A 24,401-nucleotide genomic window follows, 5' to 3' on the forward strand; every position below is an offset into this window, starting at 1 on the left:
GTTTTCCTCTGCCAGCAGCAAATGCCTGAGGGCCCCTACAGCTTCACAAATCATAGCACAAAGAGCCTAAAGTTCCTCTAAAATTTAGGGAAATGATTCAAAATAGATCTGCTAGGGGAAAACGATCACTGGCGGCAGGGTACACAATACACGCGAGTCTCAGCTCTCCTCCGCAGGGTCAGTGCCCACGCCCAAGTGCGACGCTGATGGCTGATTCAAAGATCATAAATCCAATTTCTTTAAGTGATTTATTCTTTATTGACGGCGCCGGATGCACGGGGGATCTTTCCGCCTATCGTGCATCCCGAAGTGAAAAGCCGTCCCAAATTTATACATCACAGTGATTAATATTTTATTAACGCCTATACATATTCATTATCTAACCCCGCCTACTCTCGCTTCTCATGCTAATCAGTTTTTTGTGTCCTGCGCCTGCGCAGATCCTCTCAGTGGTCTTGGGCAGGGGTCGTCGAGCTGTGGTCGGTGGTCTCAGAGAGGAAGGCCATAAGTCTTCCTCACAGTGTACTTTTCACCCTTGGTCAGGATTCTGCTGAATTAGCTTTCTTCCTAACCGCAAGGACTGTTTTTTCTTCGAATCTTCTGCTCATTATTTTCTTATCTTGGATTCCAATGTCTTGTTCGAGATATATTGCCCGTATGTCCTATTTTGAGATACATTGTCCGTACATCTGTTTCCTGCCCTACACCTAATGTTCTGTTCTCCTTTAATAGTTTCATTCTTAACCCTTTCTTATCTGGAATCGCCTCAGCTTCCCTAATCAATCCCCCCTTTTCTTTTCCCCATGCAAATTCTTTTGCATTGCATGCCCTTATCATTAGCAGTATCGCAGTGACATACATACAAATATTCCTACTACCAATAACATAACCAGATCAGTAAAAACTTGTTCTAACTATTGAAAGTTGGGTAACCATGAAGTTAACTTATTCCATATTTCCTCAAAGCCCCATGAAATGTTATCCTTACTAATCTTATACAGAAAATTTATCATGAGGCTCTTGCCTTCCTTGATCTCGAGCTTTTGACCATTATTAGTCCAAAAACAGTTAACTGCTACAGTCTGTGTTAATATAAAATTATACCAACAATCTAATTTACCTGGGCGGATACAACCTTCTTGTTGGCCACTTTTGGAAGTCGGTTTTACTAAAATCCCCGTTGCTTTCTCGTGGGCTGTTCCATTAATCATTCGGCACCCTATTTCAATTTCGTCCCCTACAGTTCTTTGGTGTATCCACCCTTCCCCTAAATTTTGCCATTCTGATAATGCATGTAAATGATCACCATTTGTTCGCCAAATAACCACAACAGCTAACTTTCCATTAATGTTCTTATCCTCCGTGGTTACGGCTTCAGACCAAGGCCACCCACCATTCTCTATCATCATAGAAGCACCTTCCAATTCTTGAATCACAATTACAACTATAAGCCACAGAAATAAAACAATTCTGTTAACTAAATTTCTGCTAACTACATTACTAAATACTCCTGACCATAGTGTCTTCATTTTGCTTGACTGAACTTTAGTTTCAGTTCACCGTCACCCAGCGTTACTTTCCAGGGGGCTTTTGGAGCTTTCTTCACTCTCGAATAATGGATCCAGGCCGTTTGCTCCTTAATCTTGATGGCGGTATGTGTTGTCAGCAGCACCTGGTATGGTCCCGTCCACTTTTCTTCCAAAGGGCGACCTGCAAATGCTTTTACATACACATAATCCCCAGGTTTAAAGGGGTGGATTGGTTGGCCCAGCCCTCTAGCCCTGGTTCCTGAGACAACTTTAGATATTTGATCCAACTGTTTTTGGAGTCCTATTAAATAATTATACAAGTATCCCGACCCCAGTTGCATCAGGTCCTCCCCGCTGAACAAAAACTGATAGGGTCTTCCGTATAATATTTCAAAAGGGCTTAGATTTTCCTTTGTCCGTGGTTTTACTCTAATTCTAAGTAAAGCCAAAGGGAGAGACTGAGGCCATGATAAATTAGTCTCTTGTCCTATTTTGGCTATTTGTTGTTTGATTAGATGATTCATCTTTTCCACTTGTCCGCTTGCCTGTGGTCTGTAAGGGGTATGGAGTTGCCAGTCTACCCCTAAGACCTTACTTACTTCTTGAACTATTTGCGCACAAAAATGAGAGCCTCTATCCGAGGACATTGCTGCCGGAATTCCGAAACGCGGTATTATCTCATTCAGTAAAACCTTAACCACTTCTCTTGCCTTGTTGGTTCGACAGGGAAAAGCCTCCGGCCACCCGGAAAAAGTATCTGTCAAAACCAACAAGTATCGATACCCCCCTTTTCTTGGCAGTTCTGAAAAATCTATCTGCCATTGTTGTCCTGGATAGTTTCCTTTACTGATTATTCCGAACTTTACCCTATTTTCTGTATTAGGGTTATGATGCAAACAAATACTGCATTGCTGGGTTACTTGTTTTACCGTAGTATACAGATTTCTTCCCACCAAGACTCGACTCAGATTTTTATATAAGGTGTCTGCTCCCCAATGAGTCTTATTATGTTCTGCCATGACCGTAGGCCATATTAAATTAGAGGGTAGTACAACCCTATTATCTTTCAGGTATACCCATCCATCACTCCTTGCTTTTCCTCCCAGGTCCCCAATTAACTTTTGATCTTCCTGTGTGTACCTAGGTTCCTGTCCTTCACCTAAAGTTTGTATTTTACCGTCTGGTATTAAAGTGAGCGCTTCTGCCTCAGCCAATCCGGCCACCCTTTTTGCTTCTTGGTCAGCCAGTCGGTTCCCTACCTCGAAGTCAGCGGTTCCTTTTTGGTGTCCCCGGCAATGTATAACAGCCACCTTCTCTGGGTGCTTTACCGCTTCCAACAACTTCAAAATCTCCTCAGCATATTTTATTTGTTTTCCTTGGGCCGTTAATAATCCTCGTTCCTTCCAGATAGCCCCATGTGCATGCACCACACCAAATGCATACTTAGAGTCTGTCCAGATATTTACTTTCTTTCCTGCTGCTAGTTCCAATGCCCGCGTAAGGGCAATTATTTCTGCTTTCTGAGCAGACGTCCCAAGGGGTAATGGTTTCGACTCAATTACCTGTTGAGTGGTCGTCACCGTATACCCTGCTTTGCGTTGTCCTTGTTTCACAAAGCTGCTTCCATCAGTATACCATGATTCGTCCGCGTCTTCCAAGGGCTCCTCCTTGAGATCTGGTCGGCTAGAATACAGTTTCCATAGTTTCGATACAATCGTGGACCACTGGCTCGTCAGGAGCGTTACTAAGGAAAGAAGCTGGGTTCACAATGTTAGTAACCACAATTTCTACGTCATCTTGCTCCACCAGTATTGCTTGGTATTTTAAAAATCTTTGAGGGGATAACCAGTGTGCCCCTTTCTGCTCCAAGACTGCCGAGACAGTGTGTGATACCAGCACGGTTATCTTCTGTCCCATAGTGAACTTCCGAGCCTCCTGTATATTCATGATGACAGCGGCCACCGCTCGAAGGCAACCCGGCCAACCTTTACTTACTTCATCCAGTTGTTTAGAGAAGTAGGCCACAGCTCTCCTGTAGGGGCCCAGCTTCTGTGCCAGCACCCCCAGAGCCATCCCTTGTCTCTCATAGGAGTACAACCAAAAGGGTTTAGACAAGTCCGGTAGACCCAAAGCTGGTGCTCGCATTAACTCCAATTTAAGCTTCTTAAAGGCAGCCCGTGCTTCCCCCGTCCAGACCAATTTCAATTGGTTATTCTTGATGAGGTCATATAGGGGTTTTACAATTAGTCCATAATTATTAATCCATAGACGGCACCAACCTGTCATCCCTAGAAAAGTTCGTAATTCCTTAATGGTCTGTGGTTCTGGAGTATGGCAGATAGTTTCTTTCCGTTCTGTTCCTAACTCCCTTTGTCCCCCTGAAATCTCAAACCCCAAGTAAGTTACACGTGACTGAATCAGCTGAGCCTTCTGTTGAGAGACTCGATACCCATTCAAACCCAAAAAATTAAGGAGACTTATTGTCCATTGCATGCAGCTGCTCCTATTCTCAGTGGCTATCAAAAGGTCATCAACGTATTGCAGCAGAACTCCTTCGGTGTTTGGGGCCTCCCAAACCTCAAGCTCTTTTGCTAGTTGATTCCCAAAAATCGTGGGGCTGTTTTTGAATCCCTGCGGCAATATGGTCCAGGTCAATTGAGCCTTTCGTCCTGAGTCTGGATTTTCCCATTCAAAAGCAAAAAGCTTCTGACTTTCTAGGGCTAAAGTCAGACAGAAGAAGGCATCTTTTAAATCCAGTACGGTAAACCAAACTAAATTATCTTTTAATTTAGTCAGTAATGTGTACGGGTTGGCTACCACAGGGTGTATATCTTCAGTGATCTTATTTATAGCTCTTAAATCCTGCACTAATCTATAGTTCTTCCCATCTGGCTTCTTAATTGGTAGTATAGGAGTATTATATTCAGATTCACACTCAACCAGCAGTCCATGTTTTAAAAACTTATCCACTATCCCCTTAATTCCTTTCCTGTCTTCTAATCTTAGGGGATATTGCTTAATCTTAACTGGCCTTTCCCCTGGCTTTAATCTCACCACTATCGGGGCTGCATTTTTGGCTCGCCCAGGGATGTCAGTAGCCCAGACTCCTGGGTAAACTTGGTCTAAAATCTCCAAAGGTACTTTACCGATGGGGTCTGCTTGTATCAGCATTAAGCTTAGCGCGGTTATCAGCTTTTCTTCTCTCACTTTTAACCCCACCTTCCCTTTTTCAAAGACAATTTCCGCTTCTAATTGTTCTAGTAAATCTCGCCCCAGCAAAGACTTCGGGGATCCTGGTAAATATAAAAACCTATGTATTCCCATCTGTTTCCCTAACTTATATTTTAAAGGCCTTAGGAAAAAGGCTTTCTCGTGCTGGCCTGTAGCTCCTATCACCGTCACAAAATCCTCATCCTCTGGTATCAATTTCTGGTTTAACACAGAATAAGTCGCTCCTGTGTCAATTAAAAACTCCACTTCCTGTCCTGATTTCCCTAGCTTAATTTTAACCAGCGGATCTGCTAGGGTAGAATCCCCCGGTCCACTTCATTGGTCGGGAGATACACTAGCTACCATCAACCTGTTCTTCTCCCGTTGTTTCGGACATTCCCTTCTCCAATGACCCACTTCCCTACAATATGCACACTGATTCGGTCTCAGGGGAGGCTTTACTGACCTTCCCCTTATCCCATTCCCTCTTCCTTTTCCCCGAAAAGGTTCTTCTTGCCTCTGTAAGGCCGCAACAGTTGCCGCAGCAATAGCCCTACCCAGCCTTTGTTTCTCATTCCCTTCTCGATTCCTAAATACCCTCCATGCCTCTTCCACCAGCCTTTCTAAATCTCTCACATCCGGCTCTTTCATTTTCTGAAGCTTCCGTCTTATATCGTCCGCAGACTGACCCAAGAACAATGATACTAGCTGGACTTTACCTTCCTCAGAAGAGGGGTCTATCGTTGTAAATTTTTGCATTGCTGTCCTTAGTCGATCGAGAAATTCTGACGGGGTCTCAGTTTGCCCCTGTTTTATGGTATATAACCTAGACCAGTTTACAGACTTTGGTATCGCACTTTCCAAGGCGATCCTAATCCATTCCTGATATTTTTTTAATAACCTATAATCACCCTCATCATTATAGTCCCAGTTTGGGTCCACTCTGAGCACATATACCTCCACAGTTCCAGGTAAAACTGACGTTACCTGGGTCTGTACTTGAGTTTGTGCATTCTTAATTACCAGTTGCTTTTCCATTTCCAATAATGCTGCCAGCATTATCTCTATATCTTTCCAATCGGGATATAAATTCTTTACAATCAGCTCAAACCTCCGGGCCACTGATTCTGGATCATCCCGGTATCCTTTCACAGCTTCCTTCCATGAATCTAACTCAGCAGTTGTGAAAGGTACTTTTATCCGAGCTGGTCCGTTAGCCCCCATAGCCTGTCGTAACGGGGCTTGAATAACGGGCCCGACCTTACTTCGGGTTCGAGCCGTGATCGGGGTAAAGTCTCCATTCCCCCAACTCTCATTTTTCTTATCTATTCTGCCGTTTCCTGAGCTCGCCCCCACGCCTCGTTCTATTATCTGGGGCGGGAGGACATAATCCTCCATTCTCTCCTCTGACTCATTCAATTTCAAACATCTCTGCCCGATACTGCACGCCGAACAACATCTTTTCATTTTTCCTGCCCCTTCCTTCTTCATATCCTTTTCTATTGCCAGGATCAAAGGATCCTGTGGGGCTAAGTTAATTCCACACTCCTTCTGCCATTCCGGGTGGTTTCTCAAAGTGAAAAACATATCTGCGTATGACACCTCATCCCACTTTCCTTCTCTCCTTAGAAACAACATTAACTGTAGTAAAGTATTATAATTTAAGGTTCCATTCAGTGGCCATTTCCCTCACAATCCAACTTATAAAGTGGCCACCATTGATTACAATATTTTATCAACGTTTTCTTATTTTCAGTTCCACCGGGGGATCCCCCTATATCTTTCCAATGACTCAAGATACATCCCAACGGGCTTTTCTTTGGAATCCCACTACTCTGCTGCCCCCCCATGTTACAGTTCAGAATGTTTCTTGTTACACAATACAAGCCGGCAGCTTTCCACAATAACACCAAGATCCTAGTAACGTTATAAAGAGTACAATCAAAATCCCAAAGACAATAGCCAAGGTCAAGTTCCACATTTAAACACAACGTAATACCAACCTCGCATGCAAAGGTTATTTGTTTCCCAACAGCAACTGAGTGCTTTCCAAAAAACCAAATGCCGTCTTGCAGAAAACTTTTACTTTCCGACTTACAGACGACCCCAATTGACCGGTCAACCAAATAAACCAAAATAAAGAATATAATCACTTACAATGATGGGGTCCGTGTCTGCCTCCGCAGTGATCCGTTGAGTCGAGGAGTCCCTCCGGGAAATCCCGGGGGTACCCTAGGGAGTCCTGTTCCCAGCGGGTCCTGCGGTCCGACAGAGAAGAAGTCCCATCTGGGGTGCCAGATTGATTCAAAGATCATAAATCCAATTTCTTTAAGTGATTTATTCTTTATTGACGGCGCCGGATGCACGGGGGATCTTTCCGCCTATCGTGCATCCCGAAGTGAAAAGCCGTCCCAAATTTATACATCACAGTGATTAATATTTTATTAACGCCTATACATATTCATTATCTAACCCCGCCTACTCTCGCTTCTCATGCTAATCAGTTTTTTGTGTCCTGCGCCTGCGCAGATCCTCTCAGTGGTCTTGGGCAGGGGTCGTCGAGCTGTGGTCGGTGGTCTCAGAGAGGAAGGCCATAAGTCTTCCTCACAGTGTACTTTTCACCCTTGGTCAGGATTCTGCTGAATTAGCTTTCTTCCTAACCGCAAGGACTGTTTTTTCTTCGAATCTTCTGCTCATTATTTTCTTATCTTGGATTCCAATGTCTTGTTCGAGATATATTGCCCGTATGTCCTATTTTGAGATACATTGTCCGTACATCTGTTTCCTGCCCTACACCTAATGTTCTGTTCTCCTTTAATAGTTTCATTCTTAACCCTTTCTTATCTGGAATCGCCTCAGCTTCCCTAATCATGGCACCCGAACATTTGCTGTAGCAGGCAGCAGAGCCAGCAGCTCAGGGGAGCAATTTTAAAAACCAGGAGGCACTTAAACCGACCCTTAATTGACCCAGTTACTGCAGGAGAGTCCCGACTACTCGCCCTGGAGTCCTACTGTCACCAGCAAAAAGCACCAACCAAAGCTTGGGGGAACTTTGGTACAGCACAAGAGAAGGGAGTGGGGGTAGCGTAGCCGTATCGCAGAGCTGCTGCTTTTCACACCATTTTATCATCCCTGATAATTGAAAGTAAGGCCGGGTGGGCTGACCCCACCACCACCACTCCGGGCAGCATGTTTGGTCCACAACGCTAGAATAATTATTTTGCTCCCTCCCGCCCCTACAGCTTCATCATCTGAAAAGATTACAGTCAAAACAATGGCATACACAAATAAAAGTCAAGAGTTGACATAGTAACTCCGGGATTTGGGTATCAACTGTCCGAGAAATCAGAACACCCAGGCTTCACAATGTGCCCAACATCGAGCTGTGCCAAGGGGGGCGGAAGGAAGAAGCTTTCCGTTTAAGCCTTCAGAGCATCGCTCCGTCACTACGTCAATTCACAGCCACCACAGCGTGCCGATGGACATCTTTCTGTGCCAAAAGAAACAAGTGCTTTGTCCTCTTGATATCAAAGGTAGCCACCTATAGTTACGGAACCATGCACAAGACCTTAACTCTGACCAGCAGGAAAACTTAGGACAACTGAGTGCAGATCCTGCCAATTTCTACCAGTTCCAACTGTGCTTTAAGTCTCATTGCAAAGCCTCAGTTAGAAAAAGGATCACCTCAGGGTATCCAACAAGAAGAAGAGTTGTTTTCTTTTTTTTTTTTTTTTTTTTTTTTTCCAATATACCATAGGACTATGCAGTTCAATCATCGATCATCTTGGAAAGCTCAAGGAGGAGGTCATCCTCATCCTTCCCTGGGTCCAAGTCGAGCTCGGCTTCCAGTATGCCGTCTGAGAGTTCCCAAAGTAGCATCTCTAAATCCTCGTCTACAGATACGGGCGCGTTGCCTGTGGAACTCAGCCGGCGTGTCCTTGCTTCTTCTAGCTGGGAAGAAGCTGAAGTCGAGCTTGAGAACTCCATTGGCTCCACGGATTCTGCCTGGCTTCCAAGATGTGCTTCAGGTCTTGGCAGAGCAAGGAAGAGAACAATCAGTATATGCCATTTCTTAACGGGAAATCCCTTTTCTGCAAACCGGCTCTTAAAACCGTAGCCAACCTCTCCTGCACTTCAATCTTACCCAGGGATTGTTATTCAATTAACCCAGGGCTACATTTAGAGCCCAATATATTAGCAGGTACATTTTTCAGTTTGGGGGTTTCTCTGTGAAGCCAGAGCACCCGGAGCCTAGCAAAGATGGGAAACCAACATGGCCTCCCGGAAGCCCAGTGTCCGAGAACTACATCTCCCGGCATGCTCTGGGAAAACAATATGGACTCCCGGAAACCCGGTGGCCAAGAACTACATTTCCCAGCACTCCCCAGAAAATTGAGCCTCGCAGCGTGCCGTAGGACGCCATTTTTTGCTCTGTTACCGGTTTCGTGTTTATGGAGGGTTTTCCCGCCGTTTTGGGGGGTTTCCCCTCAATTTCGGGTTTTCAGCTCTCCATTTCAGAGTTCTTCCCCGCAATTTTGGGGTTCCTTCCCCTAATTTGGTGCTTCGCCCCCCGCCCACTTTTGGGGTTCCCCCTCCATTTTGGGGATTCCCCCCAGTTCCAAGCCCCCCACAATTTTGGAGGCCCCCACCATCCTTTCTTGGCCTGCCACCCTAATATTAAGGTTCTTTCCCCCAATGTTGGGGTTCTCACCACATGTTTGAGGTTCCTTCCCTTAATTTGGGGCTTAGCTCCCCGGGATCTGGGGCTTTAACCCCAATTTTGGGGGTCCCCCCCAAGTTTGGGGATTCCTCCCCAGGTCTGGGGGGGGGTCCACATTCAATTCTGGAATTTCACACTTCCATTTAAGTCTTCTTCCCCCCAATTTGGGGGTTCACCCACCCAATTTTGGGGGTTCCTCCCCTAATTTCGGGGGACCCGACCGATTTTGGGGGTCCCCCCCAATTGTAGAGTCCCCCACCCTCCTTTTTTGGGTTCCCCCCTAATATTAAAGAGTTCTTCCACCCAATTTTGGGGGACCCCACAATTTGGCCGTTCCTTCCCCTAACTTTGGGCTTCAACCCTTCGATTTTGGGGGGGGGTTCCCCCCCTCTTATTTTGGCCTTCCGCCCTAATATTAGGCCTAACCCCTAAGAACCTTGACCCCTAAGCCTATGGCAACCACGGATCTAACCCTAACCCCTACCCCAACAAACCCTAGAAACCCTAACCCTAAAAACCCTTGCAGCCCTAACCCGATAAAATTTACCACACTAAACCCCTGAAGACTGTTCTGGGGGGTCCACATCCAATTCTGGAATTTCACACTTCCATTTAAGTCTTCTTCCCCCCAATTTGGGGTTTCGCCCACCCAATTTTGGGGGTTCCTCCCCTAATTTGGGGGGGACACAACCGATTTTAGAGTCCCCCACCCTCCTTTTTTGGGTTCCCCCCTAATATTAAAAGTTCTTCCGCCCAATTTTGGGGGACCCCACAATTTTGACGTTCCTTCCCCTAACTTGGGGCTTCAACCCTTCAATTTTGGGGGGGGCTCCCACCCTCTTATTTTGGCCTTCCGCCCTAATATTAGGCCTAACCCCTAAGAACCTTGACCCCTAAGCCTATGGCAACCACGGATCTAACCCTAACCCCTACCCCAACAAACCCTAGAAACCCTAACCCTAAAAACCCTTACAGTCCTAACCCGATAAAATTTACCACACTAGACCTACGCCTAAAAGCCCTAACCCTAAAAATTAAGACCCTCTAAACCCTAACCCAAAACGTAAAGATTCTCAAAGCCCTAACGCTGGAGACCCTAACCTTAAAAAAAAAAAATAAGACCTTAAAACCCTAACCCTAAATACCTGACCATAACTAAAACCCTAAGACCCTAACCCTAAAAACCCTATCAACACTAAAACCACAAAATACTTTAAAACCTTAACACACTAACCCCCAAACCCTAACCCTTATAACTCCAACCCTAACAACCTTAAAATCCTAACCCTAAACCCTGGAAACCCTAACCCTGAAACCCAACCCTAGTGCCTTAGCCCTGAAACCTTAAAACCCTAACACCTTATTAGAAACACTCTGTAACCAATACCATAGGCTCAGGCAAGTATCTCAGTGAGGTAGCATTTTTATTCACGATTGCAATGGCAGGCGTCCCACAAGCCACCTACCAGTTCCATAACACAGTTTATATAATTTTTTTTTTCCTCTCGGTGACCAGGACCCTCCCCAGTTTCCCCATTGACTGGGTAATCCATGTTCACAATCTATCCAGTGCTTCACAGAAAATACACAGCTGCTGGCCTGTTACTAGTCAATTTTATTTTTTTCTTGACTGTTTTCCTCTTTGAGGTGGTAATGTTTCTTACACCGTGATTTCCACCCAATTGCTCTAAGGATTCTGGTTGTCTGCATTTTACAAGGTTGTCTGTTAAGCTTTCTTATCACTGCAAGCATATATCAATACCACCTTCCCTCCCTCTAAACGATGTAACTCTGTGCAAAAACATTTTTATTCCCACAACCTTGATCCCCTTACCCTAAAATCCTTATTCTCTTTAACCCTAACAACTCTAACCACAACCCTAACCCTTCATATCAACCCCCCGACGCTAATGACACTGACTAATGATCCAAACCCCAAACCCCAGGCAACCAACAAAGAAACAGACACAAAGCTGGAAACTACAAAAAAGGCAAAACCCTGGATACAGACCCCAAATCACAAACACGCTACCAAAATGCTACAGAAAAGCCCCAGACGCAGGCCCCAAGCACTACAGCTAGGCCCCAGAAGCTCTAGACACATCCCAAAGCCAAAATGCAATCCCCAAACACTACAGAAAAGCCCCCAAACACCAGACACAGGCTGCAGAAGTCTACAAGCAGGCCCCAGCCACACCCGGATGCAGACCCCAACTGTCCACAAGCAGCTCCCAACCCACCCCCCCCATGAACTGGACCCCCCCCCACCACCACCCAGATGCATGCCCCAGGCCTCAGCCCCAGCCCCCACACCCCAGACTCAGGCCCCAAAGGTGTACAACCAGCTCCCAACTGCCCCCCTCAAAGGGAGGCCCCAAAGCCTCATTGCAAAGCCTCAGTTAGAAAAAGGATCACCTCGGGGTATCCAACAAGAAGAAGAGTTTTTTTTTTTTTTTTTTAATATACAATAGGACTATGCAGTTCAATCATCAATCATCTTGGAAAGCTCAAGGAGGAGGTCATCCTCATCCTTCCCTGGGTCCAAGTCGAGCTCGGCTTCCAGTATGCCGTCTGAGAGTTCCCAAAGTAGCGTCTCTAAATCCTCGTCTACAGATACGGGCGCGTTGCCTGTGGAACTCAGCCGGCGTGTCCTTGCTTCTTCTAGCTGGGAAGAAGCTGAAGTCGAGCTTGAGAACTCCATTGGCTCCACGGATTCTGCCTGGCTTCCAAGATGTGCTTCAGGTCTTGGCAGAGCAAGGAAGAGAACAATCAGTATATGCCATTTCTTAACGGGAAATCCCTTTTCTGCAAACCAGCTCTTGAAACCGTAGCCAACCCCTCCTGCACTTCAATCTTACCTAGGGATTGTTATTCAATTAACCCAGGGCTACATTTAGAGCCCAATATATTAGCAGGTACATTTTTCAGTTTGGGGGTTTCTCTGTGAAGCCAGAGCACCTGGAGTCTAGCAAAGATGGTTCAATTTTTGTAGCAAGAGGCACTTTGCCACCTTGCTTAATTTTCCTGTTAAAATGTTAAGAAGTCTCCATCTGCAAATATCTGTTTGCTAAGTTAGTCATTTTTCCCACGGCACACTCAGCAGAGTTTGCTCCCCACTACAGGAAGCTGATCTGCAGCCATCACTTCCCTCTGCTCTCCCTGCACTCTTGTCACCTTGTATGTTTGTTCGGGTGGCTTTCTTGAGGACCAAAAGGCAGAGGACACTACTCATCATTTATCACCTCACGAGGAAGTAGGAGAACTTCACCTCATCCTCATTTAGGTATTCAGACAGAGCAAGAAGTCACTGGAAAGCTGTACCGACTTGCAGCATTTAAAGAAAGTAAGTCTAATTAAGCATTCCTGCTAGCTGCTAGAAAGTCATTTCACGTGACTTATTCCTCTGATGGATTTGGGCTTTAATTATCTCAGAACCCTCCTTTTTTCCCCACGTGTGACAGAACTTATGTTTCACTGGGGATATACACCGATTGAGAAAAAGAACAAGTTGTGGTCATCACCTGTTTTGGGGATTTTCTTCAAGTCTGGTGGCTGGGACGTGCTCCAGCGTGGCTGGAACAGCCTAGAAAGCAGCAAAACAGTATTTAGGACTCATGGGTAAAAGATTCCTTACTAGCTTTTTCCTCCATGCTGCTTCTCCTCTGGCATTGCGGAGCCTTAGCCAAAATACAAAACCAAGGTGCTCCTGAAGAAAGTTAATATTCACTTGGAGGTTACTAATGATCTTGTGTCTTTTAAGAACACAGCATTAATGGACAAAATCCTCCACACCAGAGAAATCACAGAATCACAGAGGACTAAGTAAATAGTGCCATTAATCTAATAAATATGGAAGGGTACTACAAGAATTCTGTAGGCAGCTACTGGATTTAAAAGGAAACAGAAAGCCTGTAGAACTTTTGAGTTTTCCATCTTTTCTCCTAGAGGAGGGTGTAAATTTTACAAGGGATCCATTTCTGCATTAGCCCCTGTCCTTACCATAGCTGCTTTTTTGGCTGGAGGTCCCATTGTGTCAGCGTCAGAGGCAGTCCGTGGCTTCACAGCTGCTACAGCAGAGGGAAAACTGCCAGGTGCCTTACGTTTCAGTGCCTTCTTCTTGGGGGAAGCGACTTTCCCATCCCAAGGCTTCGCAAACATGTTAAAGTTGGCTAGAGTAAAAGGAAGAGAGAACTGATACAGTCTTGCTCTGCCTCATGAAAAATCCACGTTCTCTTCCTCATTTCCACGGCCCGTCTACACAGTTAACTGTATTTGGCCAGCAGAATTACACTGCCATTGCCTGGATTCTCAGCAATATCTTCCACATAGTAAACTCCGTCTACCAACAATCCATACAAAGGAACAAAGGAACTGAATAGCTACAGTAAATCATAATCCAGGACGAGGGAAACTCAGACACAGAGCGATCCCAAGTGCAAGCAATACTCTAAGACGTTGTATGAAGTCTAGTAAGATTCACAAATGTTGACAGCTTTTGTATTTAAAGTCTTGCTCCCTCTAGGAAAGGAAAAGCAGCAGGTATAGTAAGACAAGAGAGTGTATGCAACTGTTGTACCAGCTTCCTCTCCCCTGCAGTGATGTCCCACAAAATCTATTAAGTTGTTCTACAAAATCCAAATTTGTAGAGTCATATTCTAGTCTCCCATTCCTGACCTAACATCTGGCTGGCAGGAGAAGAAACGAAAGAAAGCTGGGTACTTGTTTTCTTTGTGTGTTTATTTCCTCGTGTCCCATGAGACAGAGAGAAAGGCTACAATGTGCAGTGCATGCAGCCTTTAAGCCCTCCTTATCTCCCTCACACAATCTCATTTTACAAAGTTGATATAATCTTAACAACGAGGCCTTTGATCCTCTGTCATTTTTGACAGAAACTGGCCCCCCACATTAAGACGCTGATGCATGCTTTACAAACACATACACGTGTCAAGTTAAGCAACACATGCCAAAGAGGAAGGTGAACTTGAACTCAACGCAGGGAGGACTTCATACCATAAACAGATGGCAGAAAAAAACAGAATACCAAAATTAGACTAAAAAGCCCCTCAATGTGTTAATTTTCTAGTGGGAAATACAGAATACCATCACGTAATTAACGAAAACAGACATGGTTGCACGTTCTGGCCCTTCTTTGCCTTTGAACTTTGTAGCCTTAAACTCTTTTATCCTCCGCATTGAAGGAAAAAGCAAAGCAGATCCTGAGCAAACGGAACTTGCTCAATATGGGAAGCACCTCACCGAGGCAGGTATTAAAGCATCTTATTACCTGATAGCTTTGTGTTCCATAACGATTTCTGCCCGGCTGGGGCAGGTCCAGGTTGTGCTGGGGGAGCTGGCACATTTCCTCCACTCTGCTGCATCCGCAGAGCTTTCTCGCGCTTTATTTCTTCCAGGGTTTTAACACGCACTTCTCCTTCTGGCTTGGCTTTACCTGCCGGCTCCTTCGACTGCACTTTGCTGGGCCCGGAAAGAGTGAGCACGCTCTGCTTCTTGGGCTCACCCTGAATTTTTGCCCCTGCGCTGGGATCTTTGGTTTTACCATGCCATTCAGCCTGGGCTTTGGCTTGACATTCTCGTCTCTGAAGAGCTCTCTCACGACGGATTTCCTCCAGTGTTTTCACATGGATCTCTCCCTTTGGCTTAGCAGCCTTCCCTGTCATCATCAAGAAATGAGAAGCACCAACATTTAAAGAGAGTCCAACAATAGTTTAAGTCTCCAAAATTTGTCACAGTACTAAGGAAAACTAAGCCTGAGCGTTCCCAATAACGCATCTTAGGACAATAGCCTAACATTCTCCTCCTCCTCTGAGCCACTTGTTGTATTTTGAAGACCAGCCCTATCCAGAGAGAGCTGCTACACAGAAATGCTAGTTTACTTGATTACTTTTTCAGACTGCATTTCAAATTCCTGCTCCCGGCAGTGGCTCTATTCTAATTGTATATGATGGTTCACAGAAGCAGCTTAAAACCTTGACAAGGCACAAGCGGAAAATAAACACACACCTAGAGCCAGATTTCTGATAGTGGCTGTCAGAAGAGCTTCAGCACTCAAGCAAGAGGAATCAGTTCTTTGTTTTCATTTGAATTCCTTTTTAGGGCTGTATGAAAACGGTCTAAGTTCACGGAAAGGAAGAAGGAGAAAGTATATTTAATAGCCAGTTGTTACCTTTCGCAGTACTAGTCCGTTGAGAAGGTAATCCTAGCCTCTCCTTCACAGACTTGGGAACTTGAACTGCAAAACAGAAAAAGACCAAATTAGGGAGGCTGCATAAACGTCAACTTTGTGTTCACATTCGAAAACAAGGCAGGAAAGGTAACTTTGAATCCCGGCGATTAAGACCTCAGCCAACATGCAAAAAGAAACATCGCAGGAAAAGGACAAACAGAAAGCCTAAATACAAAACCCGTGAATCACATCCAGATGCCTGTTCAGTAGCTGTACCTCCCTTTGGTGCTTTGTCAGCATTTCCCGGAACCTCCACCTTCTTCCCCAGCCTTTCAGCAAGGCTGCGCTTCACCGGAAGGGCGCTTACATCAGCTTCAGACGGAGAAAACAAAGAATATTTTAAGAACATTTCTTTGCAGGAAGATTTGAGAACAGTCAACCACAAGCTTCTATTTTTCAAGCATATTTTCATAAAATTGCCTTTCAGCTGCTAAATGGTTTTTTTGCCATTTCTGCAGTCAACACAGATCTCCACTGCAACGCATTTTCCTCTCATACGTCAAAAATACTCTTCAATGCAGTCATATAGAGAAGGCGGCACCTAAATAACAGCTCATAAAAAGTTCTTACCCACGGAGGCTTTCCGTTTTCCTTGTTTCTCAGCAAGATCTAGTCGAACCACAGGTTCCTCCCCTAAAACAAAAGTAAAATTTTTCTATTTCATAGAAACCAGTAGCCAATAGAAATAGTATACTGTTAGCCCATGTCCAAAAAAAACCCAGCAAGGCACTGTTTTGACAGCTAAACCACACAAACTCATATTTCAACTATAATTAACTTAGAAAAAGTATCCATAGTCTCAGTGTTTGCCTCAAATTCCAGCTGAATGTAGTCGAGAATGAATCTGAGTCTGCTTGACAGCTATACTTTGTGCAGAACAGAGCTGCATAAGCAAGCAGAATATTATTAGGTACAAATGCTGAGAAATATTCCTTTCTAAGGTGAATGTCTATGGGTAGAAGTACTTCTTCACTTCTTTCCCTTTCAAAGGAATTTGCACAACTCTAAACAATATAATTTATACACAGACTCCTATCGCACTACTGTCCACACGTGCCACTGTCAGCCTCTTTAAAGCTTCAGAAATTGCTTCTTACATAGCACTGTCCTCTAGAGCTCTTTCTTCTCGTTACTCTCCTGTTTTTCAGTTATCCCCCTATTTGCATACTGACACATTTTTTTCTTTCTCCTGCTACTGCACTTAACCTGAGCACCAAAGCTTTCCAGTACAACCAGGGACTTTCAGCATAAAAGCATGTTTTGAACAGAAGGCGGCAGCACCAGGAGGCTAACAGGGGTGAATTGCCTTCCTTCTTGCTTAACCTTCCAGTTTAGGAGTAATGAAATCAAAACAAAAGCATGAATTATTACCTTCCTCTGTAGACAGTGTCACAGTTCTCACCACTGTCCGGACATTTTCCTTTTCCGGAGCAGGAAAAATCATAGAATCGACGGGAGGAAGAGAAGATCTTGAAGGACCTTCTGCTCAGAGCAAGCAAAACATAAGGAAGTTTACCAAACAGAAAAAACTATCACGAAGAACAAAAAACTTTAATTATTCATTACTGTCAAACATACAGTGACCAGAGCATGCAAATAAGAGAGGTGACTAGTTTGCCTCTGGTTGCCCTTGGAATTCCCATCTAGAATACCAGCTGGCTGAGAATCAGGTTGCTCGATGCCCCCAGCTAAACATGGAAGTCTATCCCTCAAGCAGCTCCCAGCCACCATCACCTGCCATTCTGAAGCCAATCAAATTTCACTTCTTTGGCAAAATAGTTGGATTCACCAAAGCATAGCCAGCTACCCGGTATTACTGGAAGAGGTTTTTTTTGAAAGAAAAATCATCACACAGGATGAAGGTGAACAGGGTAAGGAAGCAGGGAATATTAACTCACCACCGTGTCTCTTAGTTTTTTCCTTCATTTTCTGCAATTTGATTTCTTCAAGTGTTTTTATTCCAAAATTCAGACCGTCCTCTGAAAACAGAAAACAGTTAATGAGACTAAGGCTTAGAGGCACTCACTGAGGACCACAGATCCTCAGGCTTCTTAGTGCTCAGGAACTTTCAGAAGTATTTAGAATAAAGCCTGTCAACACTCCTCACAAGTGAAACAACCATAGAATCAATGGCATTTTGCCCCTCCTTTCACCCTTCAGGGTAAAAACTGTAGTTTTAATTTTAATCCATTTACGTGATATTAGATCCCTCTATCGTTAGATATGGCTTTCAACAGTGGTTGCCAGGCTGCACGTGCAGCCATTTAAACTCCATGCTGTGACCCTGTTTTGTTCTCCAAAAGGAAAGAAAAGGAGTTCAACTTTCTGACCCAATGGGCACATGATGGTATCAGGGAGAAATGAGATCATGGAAATAACCGAGTCCATTCAGCACCCCTACATTCTGTTGTGTTTTTACGCCACATTGCTTTTGAGTTAATTGTCAAGTTCTCCTTCCGATTTATCCTACTACAGGTGCTGGAATACCTTGTTTAGCAGTAGTAGCACTGGCTTTCCGAGTGGAAATCATCCGTAATCCATTTTGGCCTTCCTCAGCTGGTTGCTGGACGGGAGTTTTAGTTTCTTCTCCTTCCGCAGAAAGCTGGTCTGAAGGGGAAAAATCTATTCAGTTATGCATAGGCCAGATTGTTCGTGATTATGTAGCTCATGCAATGACACTTCAGTCCATGGTTCCTATAAAAAAGTTGGTTTTTTTTTGTTTTTTTGTTTTTTTTTTAATACAGCTACACTGACCTGATGAACTCGTAAGTAGACTACCCTAGGACAAAACATCTAGGACTCTAGATTCTCTCTGCAGCTTTAACTACTACACAACATATTACTCTTCAGACAAAAAAAAAGGAATTTCCTTCCTAGTTTCACACAGAGCTTTACACAACAGACCAGCTAAAGCCAAGAGTGGTTCTAAGCTTTCCTCCAACATTTCAGGTTCTGTCCACTGACTGCCAGACAAAGCCACCAGTGACCTGAGCGGACTGCCTGCCCTATCGCTAGTCAGACCTCAGGTCATCTGTGATTTAGACATTCATTTACAGCACAAATTCCTTCCAAGAACCAAAGACTTACACAATCATTTACAGCACAAATTCCTTCCAGGAACCAAACCATGCTCACCATCATCATCTTCATCATCATCTGCAGCATTGATTACAACTGGAGGGTGTGTAGGGCTTGGGACATTTTCCGAGTTTTCCACTTTCATCACCCGCCTTAGCTATGGAGAGGGATTGGACTGGACAGAAAGTTTGTTTTGCTGCAGTGACATCTGAGCCACTTTCAAATCATCGTCCGCGGACTCAGGCGGACTTGGCAGTGTAGCTAGAGGAAGAGGAGGATCATCAGTAATATGGCAGTTTAAAACTTTGACCACAATGCACGAAGATGGTAGCTAAGGCAGATAACCTGCACAGGCAATGAATGCAGCATCTCCTTTTGCCCATCCCGCCACTGTTTACACCGTGAACAATGACTTGCCTTCAAACAACAACACATCTCCCTACCACCCAGCAGAAGACGAAACAACAGAAAGCAAACTGCAAGGCAAATATCACACAAAGCAGAGAGAAGCTGAGCATGAAAGCAGAAAACAAATACCAGCAGTACAGCAGCAGTACACTCGGTTTAGCTGACCACCTAGGACTGCAGACCTTTTCCTGCACTCACAAATGGACGGTTACCTGATGTCTCCTACACTATTGGCACCCACTAAGTAATATGCAAAATTAATTCTTCAATACTTAAAGAAAAAGGACCTAAACTCACTCTTGCTTGGTGGTAAGAAGACGCCATCGATGTAACGTCCCTTTGCGTGATGAAAAGCACAGTTGGCTTTCTGACAGCCTACTGGCTGCTTCTCCCAGTAGCAGGGAATCTCAGCGCGCTTTTTCTGAAGACAGAAAGAAAGACAAGCTCGTGATAACATGCACCTAAGGTTTGCAAAGAGATGCACAGTTCCAGGTCACGACAGCGATAGGGCTGTCACAATACAGTGCTGAAACATCATTCCAAAGGTCAGTTTATCACGGAAGTATAGTATTTCCGGGCATATTCACAAAGTTTGCAGAAGCTGTAACCACTATGCACGTTTAGCCTTGTCATCATTCAGTTTGAGAAGACAGGCACTCTCAGACATCAGTTTAGGGTGGGTTAAACTAATACACCTAGGATTATACTAGGATTATTCAGAGGGAAAAAGAACATCTTAAATTGCCTACGTTAACTCTATCCAGAACTACTTCTCGGAGACTTCGTTCTTCTGCACCTTTAACTTTCCCCACTGCTTCCTAGCCCAGGCAGCTAGAACAGCATTATCTGAAGGACTCCGGGACACAAGAGACCTGATAGATCATTATCAAGCCTGCTCTCAGGAGGCTAGTACAGCCTGTTTATTACCCCCCTGCTCCAGCAGGTTTTAGCAGTCTAGTTAGCGGTTATTCTGCATCTGTTGAGAAAATACTGTCGGCGTCTAATAAAAGAAAATCTTGCTAAGACATACCTAAGGCATTGATTTTATTTCCCTCTCCTTCCTCCCACCCCCTCCCCTGCTAACAGAAACCAGTGTAATTCCAAAGCAAAGGACTCTATCCTGCAAAAGCACAATCAGCACACCTACAGCACTGAAAAATGCTTTTGTTGATTTATTTTGAGAACACATCTTTAGGCACTCACATCGATTTCCATGTGTCTGAATCGGCAGACATTCCTGAAACAACGACCCTCCTGCCACAGCGTGCAGACTGTCTCGTTCCCCCGAGCAGCTTCACAGTGGCGGAAGGAACAGTTGTCTCCCTGTAACCAAAAGGAAACCAACAAGGAAAATATAGTACAGCCTCAAAAACGTCCATGCTACTGCTTCAGGTTGCTACAATTGAATTCAGAATCTATCTGGTTATCACGTTAACCAAAGACCAGTGTGCCTCCTCCTCCTACTCTACCCCTTCCTGAAAAAAATGAAAAAAAAAAAAAAAAAACAACAAAAAAACAAAGCAAAGCAAAGCAAAAGAAACCCAGCCATACCTTGGTACAGGTAGAATAGAAATAGAAGTAGCAATCGTCTCCTTGTTTAGACATGCCGACAAGTTCTGATAACAAGCTCGGGTTCTCTCCACAGGGACTTCCTCTGCTCTTGGAGAGAGCTGTCTTCACCCTTGCTTGGGCTGAAAGTCTTCCACTGGCTTGTGATCAGTGAAATCTTCTTTTTAAAAGTAACCCTAAAGAAAGTACCAACAAGTGAAAAATAATGAGTAACAAGCATTTTTCCAGCTTTCTTCTGTTCATCAAATTAGTCTCTTGAGGAGAGCAATGCCTTGAAATCAGCTGTTACGGGAACTAACACAATATTAAACTAAAGTTCTGTAAAGCTGCCAGGAGCTTTGTCAGCAAGTGTTCTCTTCCACGTCCTCAATAATATGCCTTGGAGCACATCCGGAAGCCTGAAAATGGAGTCACTTCTTCAAAAACCACCTGATCATACATGCAAGGCAATGATCAACTATGGCTACGAGTAACTTCTACAGAACGCAGTATGACGCATTAAATAGCACGTTCCAGTCACTGTGGGTCTTCGAGTTCACCTACCTGGACAACCTCAGCAAAGTTATCGATCTTCAAAGACTTCCAGTTAACTTCTCCTGGAGGCCGAACCAACACTGAATCCGTGAATTAATGATAAAGGGGTAGGAAGAATTTGCCTCCTCACTTTGCCAAGGGAGCCTCTCATCCACAATTCAAACATAGGATGTGCTTTTAAACAGCTTATAACTAATGGAGGAAGCAAGTCCATCTGAACACTCTCTCAGACTGGAGACAGCCAGGGTTAGTTAGCTCTTCAAAAAATAAAAACCAAAAAAAAAAAAAACCACAAAACAAAACAAAAACAAAAAAACCCAGTGCATTTAGAGATGAACTCGTGATTCAAAGTGGCTGCAAAAATGAGGCTCCATCTTCCACAGCCAGAAAATTTGACTTTTTTTTTTTTTTTTTTAATTCAAAATTCAGTATGTTCCAATCTCTGGTCTTCAAGATTTCTTCACCTATTAAGAAAACACTAAAACCTTTCCCCGTCTTTATTACCTGTACAGCAAAAAACACACCAGTGCACAGAAATACACAAATGTGCATACGCATACACACATATGTGTTTAGACACACACACGAGGAGTGAGTGATAGAAAGTTAGCGAGAGCGACAGTGGAAATCAGAAGTTTTGCCTTTTTGACACAGAGAGCGCGTAAAAACTCTCTCATTTTGAGGGAACTAGAAAAAAATGGAGGATCTACCAAATATTTTGATGAGTATGCCTTCGAGGCCAATGCTTTATACCATGAGTGATCTGGGGGCCAGCACACAAATATGCATACATATGTATCACACAGTATCACGGATTTCTAGGTTGGAAGAGACCTCAAGATCATCGAGTCCAACCTCCGACCTAACACTAAGTACTCCACTAAACCATATCGCTAAGCTCTACATCTAAACGTCTTTTAAAGACCTCCAGGGATGGTGACTCCACCACCTCCCTGGGCAGCCCGTTCCAATGCTTAATAACCCTTTCGGTAAAGAAGTACTTCCTAACATCCAACCTAAAACTCCCCTGTCGCAACTTTCGCCCATTCCCCCTCGTCCTGTCACCAGGCACGTAGGAGAACAGACCAACCCCCACCTCTTTACAGCCTCCTTTAAGGTAACTGTAGAGAGCGATAAGGTCGCCCCTGAGCCTCCTCTTCTCCAGGCTGAACAAGCCCAGCTCCCTCAGCCGCTCCTCGTAAGACTTGTTCTCCAGACCCCTCACCAGCTTGGTCGCCCTTCTCTGGACTCGCTCGAGCACGTCCATGTCCTTCCTGTAGCGAGGGGCCCAAAACTGAACACAGTACTCAAGGTGCGGCCTCACCAGAGCCGAGTACAGGGGGACAATCACTTCCCTAGACCTGCTGGCCATACTGCTTCTTATACAGGCCAGGATGCTGTTGGCCTTCTTGGCCACCTGGGCACACTGCTGGCTCATATTCAGCCGACTGTCAACCAACACTCCCAGGTCCTTCTCGGCCAGGCAGCTTTCCAGCCACTCATCTCCCAGCCTGTAGCTCTGCTTGGGGTTGTTGCGCCCCAGGTGCAGGACCCGGCACTTGGCCTTGTTGATCTTCATACAGTTGACCTCAGCCCATCGCTCCAGCCTATCCAGATCAAATATGTACATGCATACAGGATAAACATATCTATACACACAAGCGTGCACAGTATATGTCGTATGGTATCCATATCGAGAACAACTCGTAGCCCTGATCAGACACGTAGAGTTGCAATCAATTAACAGCAGCAAGACAGCAGATCAAGGATACAGCAAGCTTTGAGAGGCAGGGCAATGCTCACTTTGCCAGTGGCATGGCTGCATGATACCAAGAATTTTGAATTAGTTTGATTTTTTGGAAGCAATTTGTTTTCTTTCTGCGCTGTAGCAAATACCACAGGTTTGCCATCACGTGCTGTTCCCTAATCCATATATCCATCATCATCCATTGCTGCAAGATCATGAAAGGTTAGAAAAGATGACTTAGGTCCAATTTAACAGCCAATGATTTTTCAATGACCAGAGCTGCAACAGATTTTATTTAGTCACAAGCAGGTTTTTTTTTTCTGATGTGAAGTCAGATATTTTGATTTTTTTTTAAGACACTAAATGTCATAAAACCTGCAACCAGACCAGATAAAGTTCAAATTAGAGTGATTCTGAAGCCTTTCATTAAAATGCTGCACATTTCTGTGCAAATTATTTCTGACTCTTCTGGACAAAAGCGGATGAAATAGTTCTTACAAATTAATAATAAAAGGTTGGAACCTTTTACTCACACAAACACTAGTGAATTTTCCAGGAAGTATTATTTTGGCAGGGAATTTTCCCAAATCTAAAGTAAAGAGGGGAAAAGTTGGGTTCCCGTATTAGTTGTTGGTTTTGACTGCTTGACAAAGGGAATAAAAACAGTAGTTAAGTGCAAGGTTTCCTTCTCTTCTTTAGTATTGAGAGGAATCGTCACTTCTGACCTTTAGCACCTTCAGAAACACACTTAGTGCCATGCAGATTCCTCTGCATCTACTTCTAAAAATTACTGGTGCTCCTTAGCATGGAAGTTGGACTTGAAATCTTTCCCAGACTGAGCTCTTTTGAATGCCCAAGGAGCTCATCATTTTGCTTGTTGCCTTCCATTTTCCTGAACAGACCCAGAACGCTGTTCAGGATATGAATGGATCTGGTCTAAGGAATGGGAAGAAAGCAAAAACCAAGGATACCTCACAGCCCTAAATGCCATAAAAAGCAGTCTCATTTTAAAAAAGATCTCCAAAGCTTTTTTTTTTTTTTTTTCTCCTTGTTGTGACCCTGCTTTTTAATCACCCAGCATCAGCCTTGCTGCAAAACAGTCTCCGCTGATTTACCTGCTTGTTAAAGCACCCCACAGGCTGCAAGTGTTGTGTGCTAGGTGTCAAATTATATTTAACGGTGCATAGGTAAACCATTCATCTTCCCATGGTCAAAGCACAGAAGAGCCTCCTGCTAACACAGCTCATCCTTGCTGTAACTGCTTTTAAACCTATTTGTTGGTAAGAAAAGAGCTCAGTACACCACCTTCACAGGGCAAAAATTCACATGGAAGAGCAGAAAAACCCAGAAGTGCTTCCTGAA

General features: G+C 44.4%; 1 protein-coding gene and 1 long non-coding RNA gene across 3 annotated transcripts; both read right to left on the reverse strand.

The window, feature by feature from the left end:
• Positions 1–224: 224 nt before the first annotated feature.
• LOC310892069 lies at positions 225–11,654 on the reverse strand. 2 transcript variants are annotated; one of them, XR_014577856.1, is made up of 3 exons: positions 6,897–8,083; positions 3,092–3,212; positions 225–1,719 (listed from the first exon to the last, which is right to left on the reverse strand). It is a non-coding gene; the product is annotated as an uncharacterized lncRNA (long non-coding RNA). The 2 variants fall into 2 exon arrangements; XR_014577855.1 differs by lacking the exon at positions 3,092–3,212 and having other exon boundaries at positions 6,897–11,654.
• A 6,458-nt stretch (positions 11,655–18,112) lies between these two features.
• On the reverse strand, positions 18,113–20,894 carry LOC310892071 (zinc finger CCCH domain-containing protein 11A-like). The gene is made up of 5 exons (XM_083854240.1): positions 20,741–20,894; positions 20,393–20,512; positions 19,487–19,610; positions 18,839–19,042; positions 18,113–18,310 (listed from the first exon to the last, which is right to left on the reverse strand). The coding sequence occupies exons 1-4, from the start codon at positions 20,792–20,794 to the stop codon at positions 18,939–18,941; spliced, it is 402 nt and encodes a 133-aa protein (XP_083710366.1). The 5' UTR covers positions 20,795–20,894; the 3' UTR covers positions 18,113–18,310; positions 18,839–18,938.
• Positions 20,895–24,401: the final 3,507 nt, after the last annotated feature.

This window comes from Anser anser (assembly GCF_964211835.1).
Source record: "Anser anser genome assembly, contig: HAP1_SCAFFOLD_125, whole genome shotgun sequence".
NCBI classification, from domain to species: Eukaryota; Metazoa; Chordata; class Aves; order Anseriformes; family Anatidae; genus Anser; species Anser anser.

Coding starts and splice junctions, on each gene's coding strand:
- LOC310892071 (XM_083854240.1), bottom strand. CDS start 20,794: ATGTCTAAACAAGGAGACGATTGCTACTTCTATTTCTATTCTACCTGT. Junction 20,513..20,740: donor TCTATTCTACCTGTACCAAG/GTATGGCTGGGT, acceptor TTTTGGTTACAG/GGAGACAACTGTTCCTTCCG. Junction 19,611..20,392: donor TCAGACACATGGAAATCGAT/GTGAGTGCCTAA, acceptor TTCTGTCTTCAG/AAAAAGCGCGCTGAGATTCC.